Source organism: Hypomesus nipponensis, chromosome 18 (genome assembly GCF_054491055.1).
Source record: "Hypomesus nipponensis isolate SF chromosome 18, ASM5449105v1, whole genome shotgun sequence".
Taxonomy (NCBI): Eukaryota; Metazoa; Chordata; class Actinopteri; order Osmeriformes; family Osmeridae; genus Hypomesus; species Hypomesus nipponensis.
In genome coordinates this window covers 9360481-9383593 of record NC_140378.1, presented here as the reverse complement: position 1 = coordinate 9383593, position 23113 = coordinate 9360481, and the positions used below count along the sequence as shown (strand labels likewise).

At 48.3% G+C, this 23113-nt stretch overlaps 1 protein-coding gene across 2 annotated transcripts in view; it reads left to right on the top strand.

Annotated features, from left to right (window-relative positions):
- The window catches only part of zbtb46 (zinc finger and BTB domain containing 46), a 40961-nt gene extending 19507 nt beyond the window's left edge, over positions 1-21454 (top strand). The window contains exons 4-7 of one of the 2 annotated variants that reach the window (XM_084680345.1): positions 11155-11430; positions 14847-15160; positions 16609-16651; positions 16781-17883. In XM_084680345.1, the coding sequence (XP_084536471.1) occupies positions 11155-11430; positions 14847-15160; positions 16609-16651; positions 16781-17517 (1370 nt within the window). In that variant the 3' untranslated portion in view covers positions 17518-17883. Of the gene's footprint in view, positions 1-11154; positions 11431-14846; positions 15161-16608; positions 16652-16780; positions 17884-20457; positions 20634-20826 lie in introns of those variants that run through there. The other variant, XM_084680346.1, reaches the window with a different exon arrangement.
- Positions 21455-23113: the final 1659 nt, after the last annotated feature.

The window sequence follows — 23113 nt, the reverse complement described above, 5'->3', positions numbered from 1 at the left end:
TGTAGACAATTTCAGCTTTTCCTCCCACACTATTGACTTTTGTGCCCCTCTCCCCCCCCTCCTCTCCTTGGTTTCCCCTACTCCCCCATCCTCTCTACCCCTCCCTCACACTTCTCCTCTGTCCCTCAGTTTTGTGTCAGTCTTGAATGGGTCTGAATGACTGTTTGTTCTGTTAGAAGTCGTGACGGAAGACTGTTACAGTACTGTTCTTTCCTCGCACTCCCTCTCTCTCCCTCCCCCTTCTCTCCAGTTCTTTCTTTCCCTCCCCCTTTTCTCTCTCTTATGGTCTCTCTCTGGCTCTCTCTCTTCTGCCTCCTGTCTCTCTCTCAGCAAACCCCCGCTGTTCTATTATCACCGTGGTAACCAACCACTTCTCACCGCCCACCGTCCATCTTTGTCGTATGACCTCACATCCTGCTGGACATTATGGACAGTCCACCAGCAAAACAACACATTTTGAACACACATGCAGTGAACACACACTCTCTTTCTCTTATTGTCACACATATAAAAACGAAAATCTCCACCAACCATAGTGATGTAAACTGGAGTACGTGGCAAATGTTGCCCCACACCCACCACCTGTAAACCCACACACAACACAGACACACACACAGTCATGCACACAAACACACACTTTCTAATTGTCTATCTTTCTCTGACTGTGTCGGTCGGTCTGTCTCTGCTCGACACACTGACACCTGCTCTATTTATAAATCCTCTGGCTGTAAAGAGCTGCTCTGGACAGGAAGCAGCTCCCTCCCCAGGTCTGACCATGGCTTTTTCCAAAACGTCAGCACCCCCCCACCTCCCAACAGTCTGCCAGTGGAACAGGCCAGAGAGGGAGGGGAGGAGAGGAGTGAAGGCTGAGGGAGAGGGAGTGGGGGGTTAAAGATTAGCCATCCCACCCTGCTAGCACCTGGGCTGGGCCTGTGGACCAGAGCCAAAACCTGCCCACACACATTCACCAATACATTCACACTCACACACACACACACACACACGGAGCATGTATGCTTGTGCACAGTTTATGCACGTCATTACACCTTAACACACTCTTTACAAGCATGAATCTCTTGCCTCTTAGAGCTACCCAGAATACACCTTGACAGGATGTCTTGTTGGCACAGGGGCTATCGTGGTTCAAACTCTCAGTTGAAAATACACAGACACACATGCAAATACATTTACACACCCAGATGCAACATGCACACAAAAAAAGGACACACACACACTACCACAATCATGTCCACACATACACACATTCATGTGTACAACTACAGTTCAAATATACTATCCAGGATCTCGTACAGAGCACAGTGTGCTCCTAGTGAAGCTATGGGATACAGTATAGGACTGCTCTTCTGAAGGGATGATTTACTACCATTGTGGTTCTGCTCTGCAATATCTGTCAAGTACGACAGGTGCTGTATGTCTCTTTTGGATTTGATCTCGATGTTGTATTAGACCTACTGACAGATTGTAGCATCAGTCATTAGCAGGTGTTATCATGACACACAATAAAATCTGTTGTAGTTTATTGAAGCCAGCTGCTGTAGCCTGGAGATGTGATTGAACTTACTGTAATTTCAGGTCTCATGTATGTAACTCATATTTGTTGGAGTTTAAGGATCTAGTAAGAGCATAATTGGCTTTTGCCTTTTTTGTTTCTGATTAAAGGGAGATAAAATCAACCAATCCTCAATTTCCCAGATGCACCATAGATACATGGACAGGTAGTAGGAGAGAGGAAAGCATGAATCTAAACACATGCTTGTCGGTTGTCTGAATTTAGACAACTTTTGATGCTTTTCTTTTGTAACCTTACGGCTTAACAAATCCAAAACCCATAGTGATCACATTGGCCGGACTGGCAGAAACAGTGCTCTTAATCTATGGCTGGTCCAACCGATTTTTCTGTCTCTCTTTCTCTGCATATACGAGTTCCTTGTTCCCTGCTGTTTATTTTAGGAGAGTTACTTTGTTCTGTTTACTGTATCCACTCCCTCCTACACTCTACCCCAGTCTAGCCAGTTTGGAAAAGGGGTGAGGAGGGCAGGGGAGGGAGAAGGGGTTTGGGGGGTGGGGATGTTTGGACAAACAGACAGCATGAACAGGATATAGAGGTCTATTGCCTGTGGGTGTGTCGGCTTGGCCGAGTCACAACACACACACACACCGTCATACACACTCTCACACACATACAGTACACACACAATCGTGGGAGGGTTCCTGCTGGAGGGCAAAGTCTCCCTTCCTCTAACACATTCGTTCTCCCTCCCTCCCTCCCCCCTCCCTCCTCTGCTCTCTCTCCCCTAGTCACCCTTCTACACCTCCCTTCTTCACCCCTCAGCTCTTCTCTTTCTCTTTCAACCCCCCTCCTGGTCCTTCCTCTGCGAGACCCCCCCCCCCCCCTTCTTTTGACAGAGAAAAGAAGTGTTAAAGACACAGAGGGCTCGGCTGACTTGAGAGTGTGTGTACAGTAGGGTTGCTATTGTCGGATAGCTAATAGAGCCACTGTACGCCCTGTTTAGTAAGCGTGTGCCCGTGTGTTTTTTTGGCAGTTGGGCAGCTACTGTCTGTCCTTCATTTCCATTTGTTCCTTCTCTTCTCACCCATCCACGCCTCCACTTTAGACTGCCACTTCCGCTCTTGCTCACCCCATAGACGGAGGACTAATGGGCTTGAGCACTAGAACGTTGGTCTGCCTTCTCTCCCAACAGTGGGCAGTGTGGCCCGTAGTGTTTGCGTGAGTGTTACTTTGTTGGCCGCATACGGTCACAGAAAAACACACACACACTGACTCAATCGCCAGTGAAGGCCACATTTAAACTATTGTGGTTTTTGGGTTGAACTGTTAGACGCTGCTGTCTGAGCGATTAGATATAATTTAGCTCTTAGAATAAAGACGGTAGACTGCTTCTCTCCCTCAGCCCCCACCTCTCAACCTCACTACTCCACTACCAGCCCCCTACACAGACTGCTCCTGTACCCCCCCTCCACTCCTCCCCTCCACCCTCTGAACCTTCATACCTGCAGCTCTTAGACATGTCTGAGGGAGTCTGTATGGCCTGCTTTCACCCCGGACACATCCACCCACTTGGCACAGGATGGGGGAAGTCCGGGTCTGGTAGTCGGGTAGTGGAGAGAAACTAGGAGGAGAGAGCCGATGTAAGAGGGATGACAGATTGTGTGTGTTATTCATCCCTCAGGACTGATAGGACTGTGGACGGTGTGTTTCTCAAATGGTTGTTTTGTTTTTCTTTGTCGCCGCCCTGGCAAGGCGGTTGGACGTCTTGGCCTTCCCAGAGTTCCCCTGGCCTCGGTGGCAGCCAGCCTCAAGGTTTAGTGTGTGCGCGTGGGTCTGTGTGTGTTGTGTGTGTGTGTGTGTTTGTTTTTGTGTTTGACTTTCTGTTGGGTAGAGGAGGATAAAAGGGCAGCGCTGCAGGTAAACGGAGGGGGGAACGAGTGGTAAATTGCCCCCCCTCTCTCTCCCTCCACCCTCCAAACTCTCCCCCATCATCCCTCTGTCCTCCGGCCCTGATAAGTGGAGCCATGAGTCTGTGGGGGTTAGGGATTCCTGTCTGGCACACACACACACACTCACACACACACACACACACACACACACACTCACACACCCTCAGATCCGCCCGCTCCACATTCCTGTGTCCAACTGAGGAAGCAGCCTAGCCGTCTTCCCCTCCACTCCCAAATTATCCCCTTCTCCTAAAGTCACAGCACACTTATCACACGCCTCTATACCTAACTACTTCTGTCTCACACTCTCTTTGTCTTTTGCACACTTTTGACCCTCCTCATATCTCTGTGCAGCTTCGTCTGGATACAGCACGTACTTCCCCCTCTTCTTACTCCTGCTTCTCCTCCCTTTCTTCTTCTGCATTCTCGTAGTTCTCCAAGAGACACTTGTGTTGTGTCATCTCTCTGTCCTCACCCCCATCCCTCTCTCTTCCCCAGAATCACATGCTTCTCTGACACTCCCTTCTCAGTAACTTTTGTCATACTTGTCCTTTCCCTTTCCTGCTGTTACCCCATCTCTCCCTTTCACCCTCTCACCCTTTATTTCCGCCCTCGCTCTCTTCCCTCCTCCCCTCGCTCTCTCCCCTCGCTCTCTCCCCTCGCTCTCTCCCCTCCCACCCTCGCTCTCACCCCTCCCACCCTCGCTCTCTCCCCTCCTCCCCTCGCGGTCCCTCTCCCCCTCTCCATTTCCATTTCTCTCAACTGTATCTCAAGTCTGTCTCTCCTTCCCCCCAGTACTCTCTCCCTTTCTCCTTGTCCCCTCCCTCCCTGTCTCCCTGTCTCCCTCCCTCCCTGTCTCCCTGTCTCCCTCCCTCCCTCCCTGTCTCCCTGTCTCCCTCCCTGTCTCCCTGTCTCTCTGGGGTGTGTTACAGGGGTTAGGATGGGGTCGTGTGGGCCCATGCTGTCCTTCCCTCTAATGGCTCTGTAATGAGAGAGGGGGGGGGGAGCGGAGTGCAGGAGGGGGGAGACGTCAGCCTTAACTCTCTTTCCGCTCAGGGCCGTAGCTGTGATTGTGTGTGTCTGTGTGTCGGTGTGTGTGTGTGTGCGGGCATGTGTGTGTGTGTCTGAACGTTTGACCGACCCCTTGCTCCTTGTTCAAGGCCTGAGCGCTCTCTCCCCCTCTCAGGGGAAACAGGAAATGACACGTTTGTAGCCTTGAATAAGCGCTGTGGCCTGTGACACGCTGTCCATTGGCTCTGGGGGAAGCAAGGGGGAGATGTGGGAGGAGGGGAGGGGACTCTTTAATTTGCACAGCTTCTGCTGATTTGATCATAAGCAATTAATCTCAGTGGCCCAGCTCTGCTCTGGCAGGGGGTGGGGGGGGCAAAGAGCAGTCCTCTTATCTATTCATCCCTCTCTCCATCCCATTCTCTATCCACCTTCACTCTCTCTCTCTACACATCCACATGTATTTATGTGTATTCTGTGTATAGTTCATTTCAGTGCAAAGACAACTGGCGTTGTGCGAAACACAGATGATACTGAGATGATTCTTCTTGTCAGAGTCAGTAGGTGGTGTAGTGCCCAATGCTCCAACAGCAGCTTTTCCAGTAGCATGGTATGATATGTCTGTGAAGGACTGTGATGTCTGTGTGGGGGGTCAGTGAGTTAACATGGTCAGACATGGTTCACGTTCTACATCCAGCCTCACAGATCTGACTTGATCCATGATCCAATGATGCCAAGCCTTTAGGTCCACCTAGTCTCCTTATCTGACCCCTGTCTCCTTGACTCCCCGTGGTCTCCCTATCCATGCTCTCTCTGTCTCTCTCTCTCTCTCTCTCTCCCTCTCTCTCTCTCTCTCTCTCTCTCTCTCTCTCTCTCTCCTCTCTCTCTCTCTCTCTCTCTCTCTCTCTCTCTCTCTCTCAAACAAACAAACAAACAAACAAACAAATGCATATGCATACATCCTCTACCACCTATACACCCACACCCACCCACGCTCACACACACACATACAGATTCAGACTCCCAGTCTTGTAGCCCCTCCCTCTCCCTCTCGTTCTTCTCTTCTGCTCCTGGATCCTCCCATGCTGGGTAGTCTTCTAGGCCACTGCTCCCTCCATTGTCAGGGGCCGGTTGCCAAGGATACAAGCACACGGACACAGAGAAACGGTCTTCATGTTGAGATTGTACAGATGTAGAGTGGATGGCAAATAGCTTCTTATTCACACCGACACACACATTGGCACAAATCAACTCACAGAAGTCAGTGTGTGTGTTTGTGTGAATGCGTATGTCTGTCTGGTCTATTATTTGATGTGAACACTAGTGTGCATGTGTTCAGAGTATGGGTGTTCAGCTATGGACTGCTTCCTGCTGGCTCTAGGCTGGGGGCACCACTCCCTCCTTACAGCCCAGCAGCATAGCTTAGCCAGCTAAACCCCCCCCCCCCCCATCTCTGTCTCTCCCTCTCTCTCCCTCGCTTTCTCTCTGCTTTAACACAAAGCCCTGCATGTCTATTTCCCTTCCCCACCCTGCATTCCTTTTCCCCCATTCAGCCTCTCCCCCACTCCGACTCTACCTCCCTCCTAGCCACACTCTCTCACTCTTTCTCCTCTCATTCTTTCTTTTCCAATGCCATTCTCACATTGACTGACCCTCTCTCCTCTCCACTCCTCTCCTCCTCTCACTCTATCCATCTCCCTTGTTCTCTTACCTATTATTCTCTCCCTCCCACACTTTCCTTTTCTTTCTACCTCTCTTCTCCTCTGCTCTCTCTGTCCCTTTCACTTTCTTCGTCTCTTACCCCTTCTTGTTTATCTTTCAATCCCCCTCCCACCCTTCTCCCCCCTTCAACCCTTCCCTTCTGACCTTCTACCCTCCCTTCCCTCCCTCCCTAACCTCTCTCTCTCCCCCTCCCTCTTCCTTCTCTCTCTCCCTCCCACACCTTTCTGTCTCTTTAAGCCGCATTAACTCCCCAGATTACCTTGAGCCCAGCAATCCTCCATGCCCCCTTCTCCACCCCCTCCCCCCCTCACCGTCTCCCTCAACCTCGTCCTCCACTCCCCACTTACCCACCCTCCCACACTCAGTGACCCCCCTTCACCTCTCCTTACCCCCCCCCCCACCATCACCCACCCACCCACACTCTCTCATCCCCCTCTCTCCACCTCTCAACCCGTTCACACAATCACCACATCCCCCTCCCCTTCCACCACCACCGCACACACCTCCCTCTACCCTTCACTTCTCCACCCACCCACACTCTCTCATCCCCCCAGCGCTACCACCATCACCACCATCTTCTCTCTCCTGGCTCTCTCTCTCTCTTCCATCCTCCACTCCTCTTCCCTCTCACCCTCCTTCCTCTCCAGCCTTCAGGCTCTGTTTGATTTATGCTTGCCCTCCCTCCCTCCACCCTCCCTCCATATCTCTCTCTTGGAGGTTGTGGCCCGGCTAGTCCCTAAAAACAACAAGAGGGAGAGACAAAGAGACAGAGGGAAAAAGAGGAAGGGGAGAGGGAGGAAAGAGAGAGAGAGAGAGAGAATAACAACCTCTCTTACTTTCCATCCTCCCTCCTTTTCACCCAGCATTTTTTTCATTCCCGTCTCCCACACTGCTTTTTAAATTGCCTCTGAATTCTTGAGCTGTTTTAGTGCCTCACTCCCCCTTCTCCACTGAAATGACTTTTACTCTCTCCAAACTCTGCTGTGTTGAGGAAGCATGTCCCACCTTCCCTCTCTCTTTGTTCTCCTATGGGCACATTCTGACCAGTCACACAGTACAAACATGCACTGTACACACACGTGCACTAACTGACAGAACCCACTGAAAAGTGTGTATGAGTGTATGTATATGTGTGTGCGCATACATACATTCATGTTTCCATTGTCCCCACACCTAAAGCCCAGACTGGCCTTGGCTGGCCATCAGTGTCAGGAGAAGGGGCGCTCACACACACTTGTCTGTGCACTCACACTCAAGCAAGCGTGTGTGCACTCGCTGCCACTTTCCCCCTGTCCGCCCGTCTCCATTGTTCCTCTGTACTGTCTCAGCTGCTTGTTGCACATCTAGATCATGAGCCAGATCATGACACTGTCCAGCAACTTCCACTCACAACAAAAGTGTTTGCTTTCATCGGGGGAGGGGCACACAAACACACACAGTCACACACTGACACACTGCCTCAGCTGCAGAACAGAAGGTCAGAGGTCAAAGCAGGTCAGCTGACCCTCCCTCCCTTTTCAGGCCTTCTCTTACTCCTCCTCTTCACTGAGGTAAAACACACTCTCTAATAACACCACTCCCCTCGTAAAGCACACACGCTCCGGGCAGATATACTGGACTGTCTGAGACAACAGCACATAAACCTGTATCTACAGGCCATTAGCTATAACTCTCAATGAAGGATGTATAGTACAGTCTCTCTCACACACTCATCTTATTCAGTGTACTGTGAAGATGTACACACACACACACACTCACACACACACACCTTATTTGTTTGAATGTGATCATCCCTACCTCAACTTCACACTAAAGCCCCCACATTGCTCATACACACAGGCTCACCACACTCTTACATGCTCACACACACACACACACACACGCACACACACACACACACACACACTCACACACACACACTCACTAACACACACACACACACACTCACAAAGAGACACAGCACACAAAGCTAGAGCCTGATTCCATGTATTTGTGTCTTCTTTTAAATGGGTGTTTTATTTAGCATAAATGTTGAAGCCAAGGGTGCCTGGCTACCATGGCAACCAAATTAAACGGAGAATCTCTTCAGAAAGCAGAAATCTAAATTATTCGGACCCTTTTATATGAAAAGAAAAATGAAAAGCGCTGTACGGTGTGTATAGTCTTCTGCCTTTTGAAACATAGTAAAAGGAAAATATGAACATAAACATTGCGGTTACCAGTGTATGATTGTGTAAAATTCACACTTATTATAATGCATGGGTGTCTACAACATTATATGCTGCTACAGATAATTTATAATCTGTCCAAAATATCAAAAATCCCATCATGCAGTATGAATGAGTCTGTGTACTATGGCTGGCCACAATAAACTGTGAGGACAGTGTGTTAAATCCCAGTCCTGTATGGACCACATGGAACAGCAAGACAGATTAAAAAGAATGCAAATCCTGCTGCCTAGCAAATCTCCTACGTTAAGTGATTGTATCTGTCAAACTAGGACCACCATGTTTAAGTAACACGTTGTACATACAATTCATAGATTACCCATGATTAGATGACATTGATGCATGTTTATACTCTCTGTGTAATGCAACCCATCTAATGCCCTGACAAAGAGAACAGTAGGTTAAAGCTCACATAAAACATGTTACAGTACAACGTGCATTTCATGTAGGGTACCTTATCTAGAGTACGTATTTAAACTACTGAATGCTGGTGTAACATGAAGTGTATGATGATAAAACACCTTCAATTTTTCTGCCTTAACATATGTTTGTACAACAGTTGTAGACTGTCTGCTTGATGCATTGTATTTGTCTAAAGTCTAGATACTCTAGGAGAGTATGTGTGCATGTGTGTGTGTGTGTGCCTGTTTTTGAGTGTGTGTGCGTGCCTGTGTGTGCCGGTGTGTGGTTACTGTAGAACTGCTAAGAGGGGGACATGTTCAGTCTGTAGCTGCATGGCTGAAGGGAATGCTGGGTAAACGGGCTCGGGGTCCCTCTCTCGTCCAATGAACAGATGAGTAGAAGGATATGGGGTCAGAGGTGCCCCCCCACCCCATCCTCATCCCCCCGTCTCCCTGTGTGTGTTGTTGGAAGCAGCAGATCTATGTTATTGATTGACTCCTCTGGCTCCACTGTCCACTGGAGGAGGGAGGGGGCAGCGCTCTAATGAATTCCTCCACCCCGTGCCCCCTACGCCAACCCCGACTCCCCCTCCTTAATTAACTTTGTGTGTGTGTGTGTGTGTGTGTTTGTGTGTCCTCTGCCTCCTCCACACATCAACCCCGCTATTCCTCTCTCTCTATATATATATTTTTTTTTTCACTCTTTACTCTGTCTCTCTCAGTTTGTGGTTAGATTTTTGATATGTCGATATGTCAGTCTTATCTCACCTACCTCATTTCTCTTCCTCCAAAACACCTGTTTGACATTGGATGCTGACAAATGTGCTGATGGATACAGATACTGGCGGTTTATGCATGTGTGTTGACTAAGATCAACACTAGCACACATCGAGGGGGAGTGACTGTGTGTCTATCGGTAGTTAGGGAAGAGAGTCAATCTCTCTCTCTCTCTCTCTATCTCTCTCTCTCTCTATCTCTCTCTCTCTCTCTCTCTCTCTCTCTCTCTCTCTCTCTCTCTCTCTCTCTCTCTCTCTCTCTCTCTCTCTGTCACCTTGACTCTCACCACGGCAACAGCAACAAACTTATGTGCTATAGAAACCAGCGCTGAGTTTGTGTGAATCCCAGCAATAGAGGTGGTAGTCTGTGTCCCAGCAGTAGAGGTGGTGGTCTGTGTCCCAGCAGTAGAGGTGGGGTCTGTGTCCCAGCAGTAGAGGTGGTGGTCTGTGTCCCAGCAGTAGAGGTGGGGGTCTGTGTCCCAGCAGTAGAGGTGGGGGTCTGTGTCCCAGCAGTAGAGGTGGTGGTCTGTGTCCCAGCAGTAGAGGTGGGGGTCTGTGTCCCAGCAGTAGAGGTGGTGGTCTGTGTCCCAGCAGTAGAGGTGGTGGTCTGTGTCCCAGCAGTAGACTGTGTGTGAGCAGTGGATAGATTGTCAGGGGCATGAGATTCATTTCTCATCCCCACTTCTTCACACAGCATGTCACTTCCCCTCAGGGAAAACTGAGCCAGCCTCTAATAAATCCCTGAGTTTATGTGTGTGCGTGTGTTTGTGTGTGTGTTTGTTTGTGTGTGTGTGTGTGTGTTGATGGTGGTGTGTAGTCTGCATGTGTAATTGATGGAAGTCTGTGTTTATGTGCTGTGTGTGGGTAAGAGAAAATAAGTTGTCATCATTCACATGGCAATTAGAGGGCAATCAAGTGTGTGTGTGTAAATGTGTGCGTGTGTATGTGTGTGTGTGGTGTGTGTGTGCCATGCTAGACTGAAGCTGTTGTCAGCAGTGCTGTCAGTGGTTGGTTCTGACAGACGTGTTGATCTACAGAGGAGCCTCTAGTGGCGTGTGTCTGCTGCTGACAGCTGTTCTACACACACTGCTTTCAACTGTCACTGTGTTCTATACAGACACACACACACACACACACACACACACAATCTGTCTGTCCGTCTCTCTTCTTGGTTTCTCCCTTTCTATCTGTCTCTCTCTCCTGTGCTCCCAGATCGAAGCGCTGTGTTGTGTGCAATGTCAGCAGTGACAAGACACTGAGGGAGAGTGTGTGTGCGACAGAGATGTTAGATGTGCAGGTAGATAGTGGAGGCAGGTTGAGGCAGGGAAGTGGTTTGAAGGGGATGTTTGAACTTCTGTTCCAGTTCTGTGCTCCTGTCCACACAGCAGCCTGCTGAACCTCACAGCCCCCTGAGGTCACCTCCCCTCTCAGGACACGCTGCTCAGAGAGCTGCATGGGTGCTGCAGCGTTTCTTCTTCTGCTGCTCACTGATGAAGAGATGACTCTCACACTCCTCCTCTTCTCGCTCCTCCTATCCAGGTGCTGATGTCACAGAGCCCAACAGTTCTGACAGCCGTGGAGAGCGCCTGGAATTCTTCCTCAAACAGGAGGAGGCAGGCGAGGCTGGCTTCCTGGGCCCCAGCGAATCAGATGAGGCCAGAGGGGGTCCTGGGGGTGGAACCACCGCATCCGTAGCCAATCTGAGGGCAGCGTTGATGAGTAAAAACAGCTTGCTATCGCTACGTGCAGAGATGCTGGGAGATGACAGCCCTCTACTCTATGAGTACCTGCCTAAAGGTGGACACTCCCTTTCTCGTAAGTCCCACTCCACTGCTACAGTACACACCACACACTCATACACACACACACACACACACACTCATACACACACACACACAACCACACACTGGCAGACAGTACACACACTCACATTCACTCACACACATCACACATTTACACACTCCACTGACATACACTCACACAGAATAAAACACACACTACCAGATAGGCCACACAGATGCATATAACCCTGTTGCTGCCGGTTAATACAAATATTCACCAAAATTGGACAGAAAGTGTGTGTGTATGTGAATGTATGTAACAGGTTGGTGTTATCTTGTGAGTGAGGATTACTCACTTGTGACTCAGTGAGAGAACATTGGGCTCGGATGTGTTGTTTGAGAAAATATTTGCCGGGGTTCATGTTAGTGTCTTGTGCGTGACTGTAATACATACATATATGTATTTAAAATGAATAAGACAGCCAATAGTTGTTTAGCTTGTATTGGAGCCTCACGGTGCTTGATCTTTGTACCTATTGTTTCCTGATAGTACTTCTTAGGTTGCGTGCATGTGTGTGTGTTTATGCTTATGTGGCTTTGTGTATGGCCCTGCCCAGCTCTCCAGTGTTATCAGACATTACAATGCTAGGTTTCTGTCTCCTGTTACTCAAAGTGAATCCTGTCAATTATTTGTCATTCCTCTTCTCAAGATGGTTTGTTCACTCCGACAGTATACACCTGCATCTCAGTGTATTCTTGTTTGTGTCTTTGAGCTGTTTCCTTCTGTGTGTGTGTGTATTGGAAGACAGGTGTTGTGGAAGTGTCATGTGTGTATCATTTTGTGTCTGCGTGTGTTTTCCTGGCTTTGCCGGGCTGGTAATTGGATCCTTTGTCCTGAGGTCTGCCTGTCTTTTGTCTGGAGCAGAAAGGGAAAGGAGTACAACTGTAAACCTTGTCTTGCCTTTTTAGTCAGGCCCCCCTCAGCTACACAAGAGTTGCAGAAGGCAGGCATGCACACACACACACACACACACACTCACACACACACTAACAAACACACACATACATTCTGTGTTGAGTGTGTGATTGAAATGTCTTTGTTGGCTTAAAGTGAAGAGAGTCAGGCGCCGTCAAAGCTGAGACAGACAGCTTTCACTTGACAGCCCCCAACGGAAGGAAGGGGAGGCCTCACTTAATCTCACACATACACACATACACACATACACACACTGATAAAAATGCCTTGAGTTAGGAAATAAATAGAATCTAGACAATGCCTAGCATTAGCTTTGTAAAGCATGCTTCATGAGCAGACATCTATTTTCATCATCAGTGACTGGCAGACTGTGTGGCAGTCAGACCCCAGGGAGAGTGTTTGGTTAGCCAAGCCTAGTCTAAAAGCAGTTGCACAATGGGCTCTGAGATGTCTAACGACCTCAGTCTGATGGCGTTCTCTTCCTTTAAAAGAGGAATGAAAATACAAACCCTGAGTGTATGAGTGCTGGGTAAAAGTCTGACAGACTGGCTTGTCCCTCCTCCTCCCCCTTCCTCCTCCCCCCTCCTCCTCCCCCCTCTCCTCCGCCTCCTCCTCCCCCCTCCTCCTTTCCCCTCTCCTCCCCCTCCTCCTCCCCCCTTCTCCTCATGTGCAGCTTCTCTTCTTTTTTTTCTTCTGTTCCTCCTCCACAGCCCTCTTCCCTCCATCCCTAGCTCATCTTCACCCCTCCTTGCCTCCTCATTTCGCCCACTCTTCCCTGACCCCCTTTCATCCCTCCGTACCAGGTTCTCCTTCACCCCTCCTTAACACCCATCCCTCCCCCTGTCCATCAACCTCTCAAGCCAGTGATTTCTCTATCCTTCCCTCCCTCTTCTCTGGCCCTCTCTCTTCCTCTCTTCCTCTCTTACTCTTCCCCAGCTTGCTAACTTCAAAGTGTATTGGTTGAGATCCCTGGGAACGCATTGATCTATCTCGACGAAGGTCACCTGCTTCTTCTTCCTAACTACCTTCTCCATCTACTGTATGTACGTGTGTGTGTGTGTGTGTGTTGGGGGGTGGGTCCGTGTGCACTGCACACAACCCGAGGATCTATTAATGTGATGACGCCTGTACACTGGCCTCAATGCCCCACCTCAGCCTCTGAATTAACTCCTCTTAACTTGACCGAGTGACTGAGTGACTGAGTGACTGAGTGACTGCCAATCTCTATCTAGGAAAGTTAGCACGGCTCTAGAAATAAACCCCTTAGTTTGAGAACCTTCTTAAACCTTGTCACTTGAGCACCATATGGTTGATAGAATAAGAAGATTCAGACTTCCAAGAAACTCTGCTGACCCATCTCCAAACAACCTCAGCCCAAGCCCCATCTACTTCTCCCCCTCATCTCTCCTCCCTCTTCTGCCCTCGTCTCTCTATCTCTCCACTCATACTGAAACCCTCCCCCTCATATCCTGCTTCCTGACACTGCCTGGGGTAGGGCACTCATGGGGTTGTGTGTGTGTGTGTGTGTGTGTGTGTGTGTGTGTGTGTGTGTGTATTGTCCAATGTAAGTAGGAGTGGAGGGAGCGGTAGTTGAACATTCCAGGAATCTGTCTATGGAGCCTCATGGTTATGTGATTTTGTCGTTCTGTTAAGGCGGAGAAGGAATAGCTTATACACTGAATATCTCTGGAGACATTCCCTAAAACTCTGCCCACCCCCTCCCTTGATCCCCATCCTCCCACAAAACCACCCACACACACAGACAAACACACACACACATTCAACTGAATACGTCAAGGCACAATACTCACCATAAACCGGACCAGCTCTCACTCTGTTTTATTTGTATTGGGTATCAAGTCCTTTGTTCTTGCGATATAACATCTATGAGGTGTCTCAGGTTGATGAGGTCATCACTGCGCTTCTCAGTCCCCGGTGTCTGCTCCGAGCCTCCCGTGCTGAAGCACCCCTCCACTGTCCTTTCCAAAACGACCTGCTACCGTCCTTTTGTGACTGCGTTCAACCGTCCCTCAAACTCAAACTTCTGCACACGCACATGTACACCAAGTCCATCTTCTGTGCGTGCATGTGGGTGGAACGAGAAGGAGAACAAGTGAGAGAGGGCGAGAGAGAAAGAGAGAGAGGGCGAGAGAGAAAGAGAGAGAGGGAGCAGGAGGGAGAGAGATAGATGGAAAAGAGAGAGAGAGAGAGAGAGAGAGAGAGAAGAGAGAGAGAGAGAGAGAGAGAGAGAGAGAGAGAAAAGCCATGACCCCGTCCTCATGGTTTGTGCTGAAGTTTTCTTCCTCCTCTCACTCCTCTTCCCCCTCCTCGTGGGGCCATGTTTGGAGCTGTGGCGCCGTGCTGGCAGTCTCGATGTGCCCCCCACCCCCTCCCTCCCACTGTGTGCTGCTGGCCAGCTGGTTGCAGTCTACCTGAGTGGGTGGTGGGTGAGACTCCTCTCCTGTCTTCCTCAGGGCTCCGCTCCAACACCAGCTGCAGCCCGCTCCACCCAGGGGCCACAGGGGCCACATTTGATAACAAACAAGGGGCTGGCTCCCCTCCTCCTCCTCTTCCTCCTCCTCCTCTTCACCCACTTCTTCCTCCACCACTTCCACCCCCACCACACACGGTGTCCTCTCCTCCCTCACCCTCGCCCCTCCGCCCTGTGGAGCCTCGGCCCCTGGAGGCCCCTGGTCTGCGGGCTTGGAGTCCCTCACTGCACTCAGAGGGGCTGGATATGGATGTGGAGGAGGCCCCTGAGGGCCCTGAGCCCTCCACCCCTGGAGAGGTAAGACCACACCTTCTGATTTACCCCTCCTTCCCCTCTCCCCAGGGAAGGAGCTGCCTCTAGACACTGATCAGGGTCCAGATCTTATCTTTAGATAACAGTGAGAAACATATATACTTTGACCTGATATCTGTCTACAGGCAACTCCCCCCTTTTGGCAATCTGGGGTGGGTGGGTGAGAGTTGTTGCTGCGACTTTAACTCTCTCGCCCCACCCCATCCATGCCCACTCTGTCACCTGTAGCCTCACTGTAGTGTGTCTGTGTATGTTATCTGTCTGTAGAATTCGTAGTTGTTCCTGTTTTACCCAAGAAGATGGTTGTTATTTTGTTAGATGTACTGTCTGCTTTATTTGTCTTTCTCTTTCATTTTATACATTGTTTTTTTCACTCACTTTTCCTTGATAGCTAGAGACCTAAAGACTTACTAACGTAGACATCAATCCCTCTTGAGTCATACTGTGTTGGTGAATAGCTAGCCAGTTGTGATGTTAGACATGACATAGATAGTCACAATAGCTCTAGGATTTTAGGACCGCATAATCAATAGTTCTTCATGATGAGAGGGTCTCACTGAGGGCTCAGGAAATTGCTTCTGTGTGTGTATGTTTATAGGTGTGTGAGTGTATGTGTGCGCAGGGGTCTGTGTGTGTAGGGGAACAGCATTTGGTTTCAGTGGACCACCCTCTCAACAAGCCTTTCTATCTCTGTGGACAAGCCATCTGTTTGCCCAGTGCTTAGTGTTCTGTTCTTAGTGAGGAGGAGGGAAAGGAGGGATGGAGCAAGGGATGGGGGAGGTTTAGAGATGAAGGGGGGGGGGGGGTGAAGAGATGAGGGGGGGAGGTATTGAAGATAGTTGAGGAGGAGGAGGGGCATGCTTAAGTCTAAGGACTGAGATAAAAAGAGATTTAGACAGGGGTTTGGTGCACCTTCACACACACACACACACACACACACTTGCATGCACACACGTCTCATTATCTGTAACCCCACTTAGCAGAGACAAGCAAACATTCAATGCCTTCTCTTTTCTTCTGTTTTCTCTCCTCTGTTCTCGCTCTCTTTCTCTCTCTTTGTCTCTCATTCTCCTCACATTCTTTCTCTCCACCTGTGTGTTATGGTGTTTGAGGCTGATTACAGTGTAATAGAACTGACCTCCCTCTGTTTCTCATAGTCATGTCCTAGAGATTTCCTCCCTGAGGAATCTTGTTTGTATTGTTAAAAATGTTGATATAAATCTTTCTTTCTTTCTTTTTTCCGGACCTATTTGTCTTGTGTGTTTTTATTTGCCAGAAGGAATGAATGAGGTTGTGTGTGTGTGCCTTTATGTCTTTGTTCACAGCTTGCCTTGCCAGTCTGCATATACAAACCGTTATTCAAATTATTATACAAGAACCTATACATGGGTCTAGTGTTTGTGAGTGTGTTCTAACAGTTGTCTTGTTTTCAGGAGGACCTGCAAGATGAAGATGAAGCTCTGGGATACAGTACATGTATGTATCATGCCCAGAATGGCTGAATGTCAGACCTATGAAACAAATCTTATTATATTGTATTATTGTATCATTTTTACATCGTGACATGCCTCTCACTCTCTCCTCCACCGTGCCATTCTCTGTCAGCTCTGGATGGAGACCAGTCCCCTGTAGCGGTGGATCAGATGGTGGAGGGCAGGCGTGGCGGGGCAGGAGCTGGGCTGGAGGGCCTGGCTGGAGGGGCTGGGGGGAGGGCTCTGGCAAGACCTGTGGTGTGCCCCCAGGAACTGGCCTGCTCCCTGTGCAAACGGCTGTTCAGCAGCCTGGAGCAGCTCAGGGAGCATGAGTACCGACACACCCTGTCCCTCATGGCCCTGTCCATGGACTGGTCTGACCTCAAGGGCCCCCACCTCTTCTCCAGCCCCCTCAGCCACAGCCAGCACTCCCAGTCCCTCATCCAAGCCCAATCTCTCTACCGCCCTCGGGTGGGTGAGCCCCCGCCAGGCCGCTACCTCTGCTCCCAGTGCCCGGCTAGCTTTACTCTCAAGTCCAACGCGGACCGTCATGAGAAAACCATCCATTTTAAGAAGAAGCTGATGCAGTGCGTGTACTGCCTGAAGCACTTCCGGGACCGCACAGACCTGCACAGGCACCTGTCGTCAGTGCACTCCAGAGAAAGGGGGCACAGCTGCCCGGCCTGTGCCAAGGCTTTCAGTACCCAGAAGAACCTGGCCACCCACGTGAAGGTGTGCCTCCAGGCAGGGGGAACAGTTGGGGCAGGCCCTGGTGGGGGGGCAGATCAAATGTGGAGCTTGTCAGAGATGAATGCTGACACCCATAGTAATAATGATTCCCATTATCATCATGTCAATGTGGAAGACTGAGTCTGGATTGTCATCTAAGCGTCTATATACCCACAAGCAGTGCACTTTACCATTGAGTAGAATCTAGGGTATCTAAAGCAATCTTATGCCCATAGTGGCTTTATTAGACCGGTAAAAAGCACTTATAAACATTGTTGTTATTTCTATGGATGTATTTCTATGGCCAGCTTTTGTGCGGCTGTAAAATAAATAGCAAACTAGCTATGCAATGGTACTTGTTGGGCTGTATCATTGGCTGAAATTCACTCAGCTTATTCCAGCTCCTGTACCTGTGTCTGTCTGTGTATGTTGTGTCTGTGTATCTTTTGTGCACTGTGAATGTTGCTGTTGAAGATGGTTGAATGATCATTTGGAACTCATGGTATCACTGACTCGACCGTGCTGTGAAGCTGGAGGTCTCCAGGGACGGCATGGGGGGCAGGGTGGGGGGCAGGGTGGGGGGCAGGGTGGGGGGCAGGGTGGGGGGCAGGGTGGGGGGTGGCCTCCTCCTCCCTTTCCTCCTCTTCACCCCCAGCCTCCCTCTATGTTGCCAGTAGACACACAGCCTAGTCCCTTCTCCTTATTAGGCAGGGAGATCTTTATCTGTCTCTCCTTTAGAGAGACCCAGGAACCCCCCACTCTGAGGCTCAGTGGTGTGCTGCTGTCAGCTGCTGTCGGCACACCACAGCTCCTCCTGAAGGAACTCACCTGAACTGCTCTGCCATCGCTAGGCTTCCACTCACTCAAGCTGTTCTTCGCAATCCTCTTAAAGCCACGCATCTTGGTGTGGTCTTGAGAATGTCACTTTATTGTCTCTTTTGTCCTTTCGTTGGATTCTCTGCTATTTTAATCGTGAGATCTCAATTGATGTGGGGTACAGGCTGGCCTGGAGAGCTCCAGCTCAGAACAGCCCCACAGATCTGCCTCGACCGAGGGTAGAGTGTTAGGGGCACCCTGGAACTGACCATGAGCTTTTTCACTGGGGCTTCACTGTCTTCTTAACAGGATAGATTTAAGATAAAAGGCTATGGATTTCTAAGCCACTTAATAGAGGGACATTATGTCTGGGATTAAGGACGTATTTGGCTAGGCATAGAGCCACCACCTTGCTATATGCCCCTTACAGCACAATCTGATTGACTTTCAACCTTAAATCCAGAGGAAGGCGTAATGTGGAGCAGGTAGGAGAGGAAAGAGGGGGGATTTAAGGAAGGTAAGCGAGGGAGTGGAATGGGCCAAACAAGTGTGAGGATGAAGGAGGGAAAGAGAGATGCAGGGAATCAGAGTGTGTGTTTCTCAGGGTGGGATGCTGGATGTCTGTGCCAGGGTCAACCTGAGAACTAGGCCAGTCATCTCCCTCCTGACAGGAAGTTCCACATAGACAGGCCCATTTCTGCTCGCTTGTCATATGATGGAGTGACAGAGTGGTGTTGAGGATTGGATTTGGTTTGGATTTATAATTTAAATGAATGGTTACTCTTTGAATTCATCGGTTCGTTGGTGAATCGGTTGGCTTGTTGATTAATAGAGGTCTTGATGGAACCAAGCAGAAGGATGTCTCTCTTTGCCTGTACTGATACTGTGAACACTGCCTGAAGTAAAAAGTATTCTCAGGGGCCTGATGTCCTCTGTCACTTCCTGCTTCTGATCTGTAATGACACATCCAGGTTTGGTCTTTGCCATACCACAAGGTGTGAGGATAAGTTTGGGTGAGAAAGCGGAACTTGGCACCAATTTAAGGAACTCGTCCAAATACTGGCATATATAAAGAGGAACTCACGTAAATGTCAATGTAAAGATCCCTTTTCTCAGGGAATGACATTCCTGGCCTCTGGTCAACCCCAGGAAATCAGACTATGTTGAAGTGAAACCAGAAACTAGCTAGGAACTCAGAAATCTTAGCCATGCTCGTTTTGGTTGCATTATTGTGACTTGTGATTTTTTTATTTATTAAACAGTATTTTAGCAATCATCTCTCTATGATGCCCACACATAGATGTGTATTTTTCTACAGTTGAAATTCCTTCATAGTTTGTATATTGTGTTCTCAATAAACTGTAATGCAGAACTTCATATCGGCTATCGGTCCTTTCTTTTCCAGTCCTGTGTAAGTAGTACTGTTTCTACTAAAATACATGATCCCAACAATGGGACTCCACTCTCTTCTCAACTTTATTTACAAGTATTCATAATGAGGAAAAATATATAGGTGACAACGTGTATCTATACATCCACTCCAAATTCACTTTATGAACCCCCATCTGGTTCAGGGGAATCTCTGAGGCAACAATTCTGTACATGGGTCTTAACTTCCAAAGCATCCATAATATCTTTGTTCTGTTAGCTAAAGTCCTTTAAGACAAGACAAGTAAACATCACCCCCTACACACACACACGCACAGTCTCTTTGTTTGATTAACCAATAAACTGGCTTAACCCTCCAGACTTGTAGACTTGAGATAATGGGCTTACATTCTCGTTGGAACATGAGGTACGATTACAGTGTTATGGTCCCGATTCCCAATGTGAGTGTGTGTATGTGTGTGTCTCTATGTCTGTTGATGTTAGTACGTAATTTACTGTCCAACCTGTCAGTCTTTCCCCTTGCTGTGTATATCTACTAGACCCTGGGTAAGAACACTGTGCCTAGAAGGAATAAACTGCATGTTATTGTCTATGTGGTGATGTCTGTGGTGTTTCTTTATCTTTATTGCTTTAATTTGGAGATAGACCAGTTGCCAGGGAAACTGTAGAATTGACTGGCGAGTTTGATAGGGGTGTTCTGGCGAGTGTACTTCACTTCTAAACTGAGGTGAAAACAAGCAGCAATTAAATCACAGATTGGACAAGTCTAAATGCATACTGTTTGACGTGTCAGACAATTTAGCGGACAGATGCGAGCTACATTCAAACTCATTCATTTCCCCCCTCCCCCCTCCCTTCCTCTCTCTCTCTCCACAGTGAATGACTTCACAGTGATCCGTAAAAAGTTCAAGTGTCCCTACTGCAGTTTCTCTGCCATGCACCAGTGCATCCTGAAGAGACACATGCGCTCGCACACTGGAGAGAGGCCCTACCCCTGTGAGATCTGTGGCAAAAAGTTCACCAGAAGGGAACACATGAAAAGACACACACTGGTGAGTGCAGCACTCAACTCTCACCACCAGGGGGAAGCAGATAACTAAGTGGCTGGCATTCCTCTGGCCTCGTGAAACTCACACACAAGCACAAAACAGTATTGTTTATAAATGTGTATTCATGACTGTGTTGACTTCAAGGATAACACTTTTTTAAGACACTTGTTTGTTTGTGTTCATGCTTGTCTTGCAGGTGCACAGTAAGGATAAGAAGTATGTGTGTAAGGTCTGCAGCCGAGTCTTCATGTCAGCCGCCAGTGTTGGGATCAAACATGGCTCCCGTCGCCATGGCGTCTGCGCTGACTGCTCTGGGCGGGGGATGGCCTCGCTATTGGACCACAACGGGGAAGGGGGCGGAGACCTCTCCCCGGAAGACGAGTTGTACACTGGTGATCATCGTTTCCACGACGACCAGGCAGAGTGTGATGGTGACGGGGAGGAGGAGATGATGGCGGAGGGGGATGGAGAGATAATAGGAGAGGGGGATGAGGAGGGAGGGAAGTGGAAAGAGGACTCAGGGATGATGGCGGAGGGGGATGGAGCGTTGGACAATGAGAAGGAGGAGAGCGACTCTGCACAAGAGGGAGATCACCAGAACGGGAGCGAGAAGGACTTTGCATGGATCTCCTAGGATCTGCTTGGATCTCCTACGGGTTTATAACTGATCTCTTAAGGTCCCTAGTAATCTCCTAGGCAGACCTCCTGCTGTCTTTACCCATGTGCTCCTCCATGGGCAGACCCTCCAGTGGGTGGAGTGTGTTGGGAGGCGATGCGCGACAATGATCTGAAACCTCAACTAGGTCTAATGTATATATATATATATAGGTATATACATTATATATATATATATATATATATATATATATATATATATATATATATATATATATACAGTATATATACATATATATATATATATACACACACACACACACAAACACACTTACTTGCTTCACACAGTTACTTGCACACATTGTCAAGTGTGAGCCCTGTGCTAGTGATTGGATCGCCATGACACGAGACAGAGATGGTTAGATTGAGGGGGTGTTTCTGCTGACCTCCTGTACTTCTGATGCAGTGTTTCTTTTCTGTGTTTGAGTTGTTTTTGTTGTTGTTAGCTTTCCGAGGGCCGGACCAGAGTCCCTTAGTTTGACATACTGTCTCAGTGGGACTGAAACACATTCTACTGCACCTCAGGCAGTTGGACACCACAATTGCTTTTGAAAGAGGTCACATGGTCATAATTTTTGGAGTGCACCAGGTGGTGTATTATTTCCATAGGTGATGATGTATTCCCCAGTAAGGACAGTCTTTCTATCTATTGCAAAGCTGCAGGATGGGCAGCCACTTGGTCCTGCAGAGTCAACTGCCACAGACTTGCACTTTAATGACAACGAGACTCCTGTCGATGCCCTGAACCCATGGTTTACATTTTTTGATCTGATTTGACCTAAACAACTCGGTGACCGCACCTACCTTTAAGGATATACTGTATGTCCTCTTGACTGTTATCATCACATACACACACATATAAATACATATATATATATATACATACATACATACATACATATATATATATATATGTATGTATTTGCATATATATACAATGTAGATTCAATTTAAGGCGCAGTGCATTGAGTAAGGTGAAATACAAAATCTGACATTCCCCATTTCATATATTTTTACATTAATTTTGTTCTAACTCTCACTCACTTTCTTTCACACTCTCACCCACCTCTTATCTCCCTTCCATACCATACTGTCCCACTTCTGTTCAGCTCATGTGAATTGAAAGTGGGAAACCTGAAGAAGAGATGCCTCAAATAAGTTTTGTTTTTGTCATTTTTATATCTCAATTTATTTACAGAATATGCACACAATTCCTTTTTATTGAACATTATGGTATGGCTCATCTTTCATGTCATGGTGTTTTATCAGTTTGTACAAAATAAGAAAAGAGAAAAAGCTTTGTCTGTGCTGTCGAGTGCTTTTCGTTGATTTGGTTTGTTGAAAAAGTTATTTATTGAAAATGCATATTTCATAGTGGGTTTATAAATAAGACATTTCCTCTTATCTGGATAACCGAGTGTGTTTGTGTGTGCGTGTGTTTGAGAGAGAGAGAGAGAGAGAGAGAGAGAGAGAGAGAGAGAGAGAGAGAGAGAGAGAGAGAGAGATTTTATTAAAATGTGTGTGACAAGATAATGGATCATTTGAGGGACGCAGATCACATTGTCTTTTAATTATGATAATTATGATTCCTGTTGTTCTTATTAAGTGCTGGATGCTAAGCTTTACCGTGTGTTCCTTTTTTGAGATTTCATATCATGTTTAAGAAGTAAAAGCTTTTATACTTTGCCTTGTTGTGGACAGCAAGCCATGAGGCTTTTTTCTCAGTCGTTTTCTTGTGCCAGTTCCCTGCTTCTCTGTTGTATTTGCTTTTTAACAAGAGGGACTGCAGAGGCTAACAAGTGCAGAGT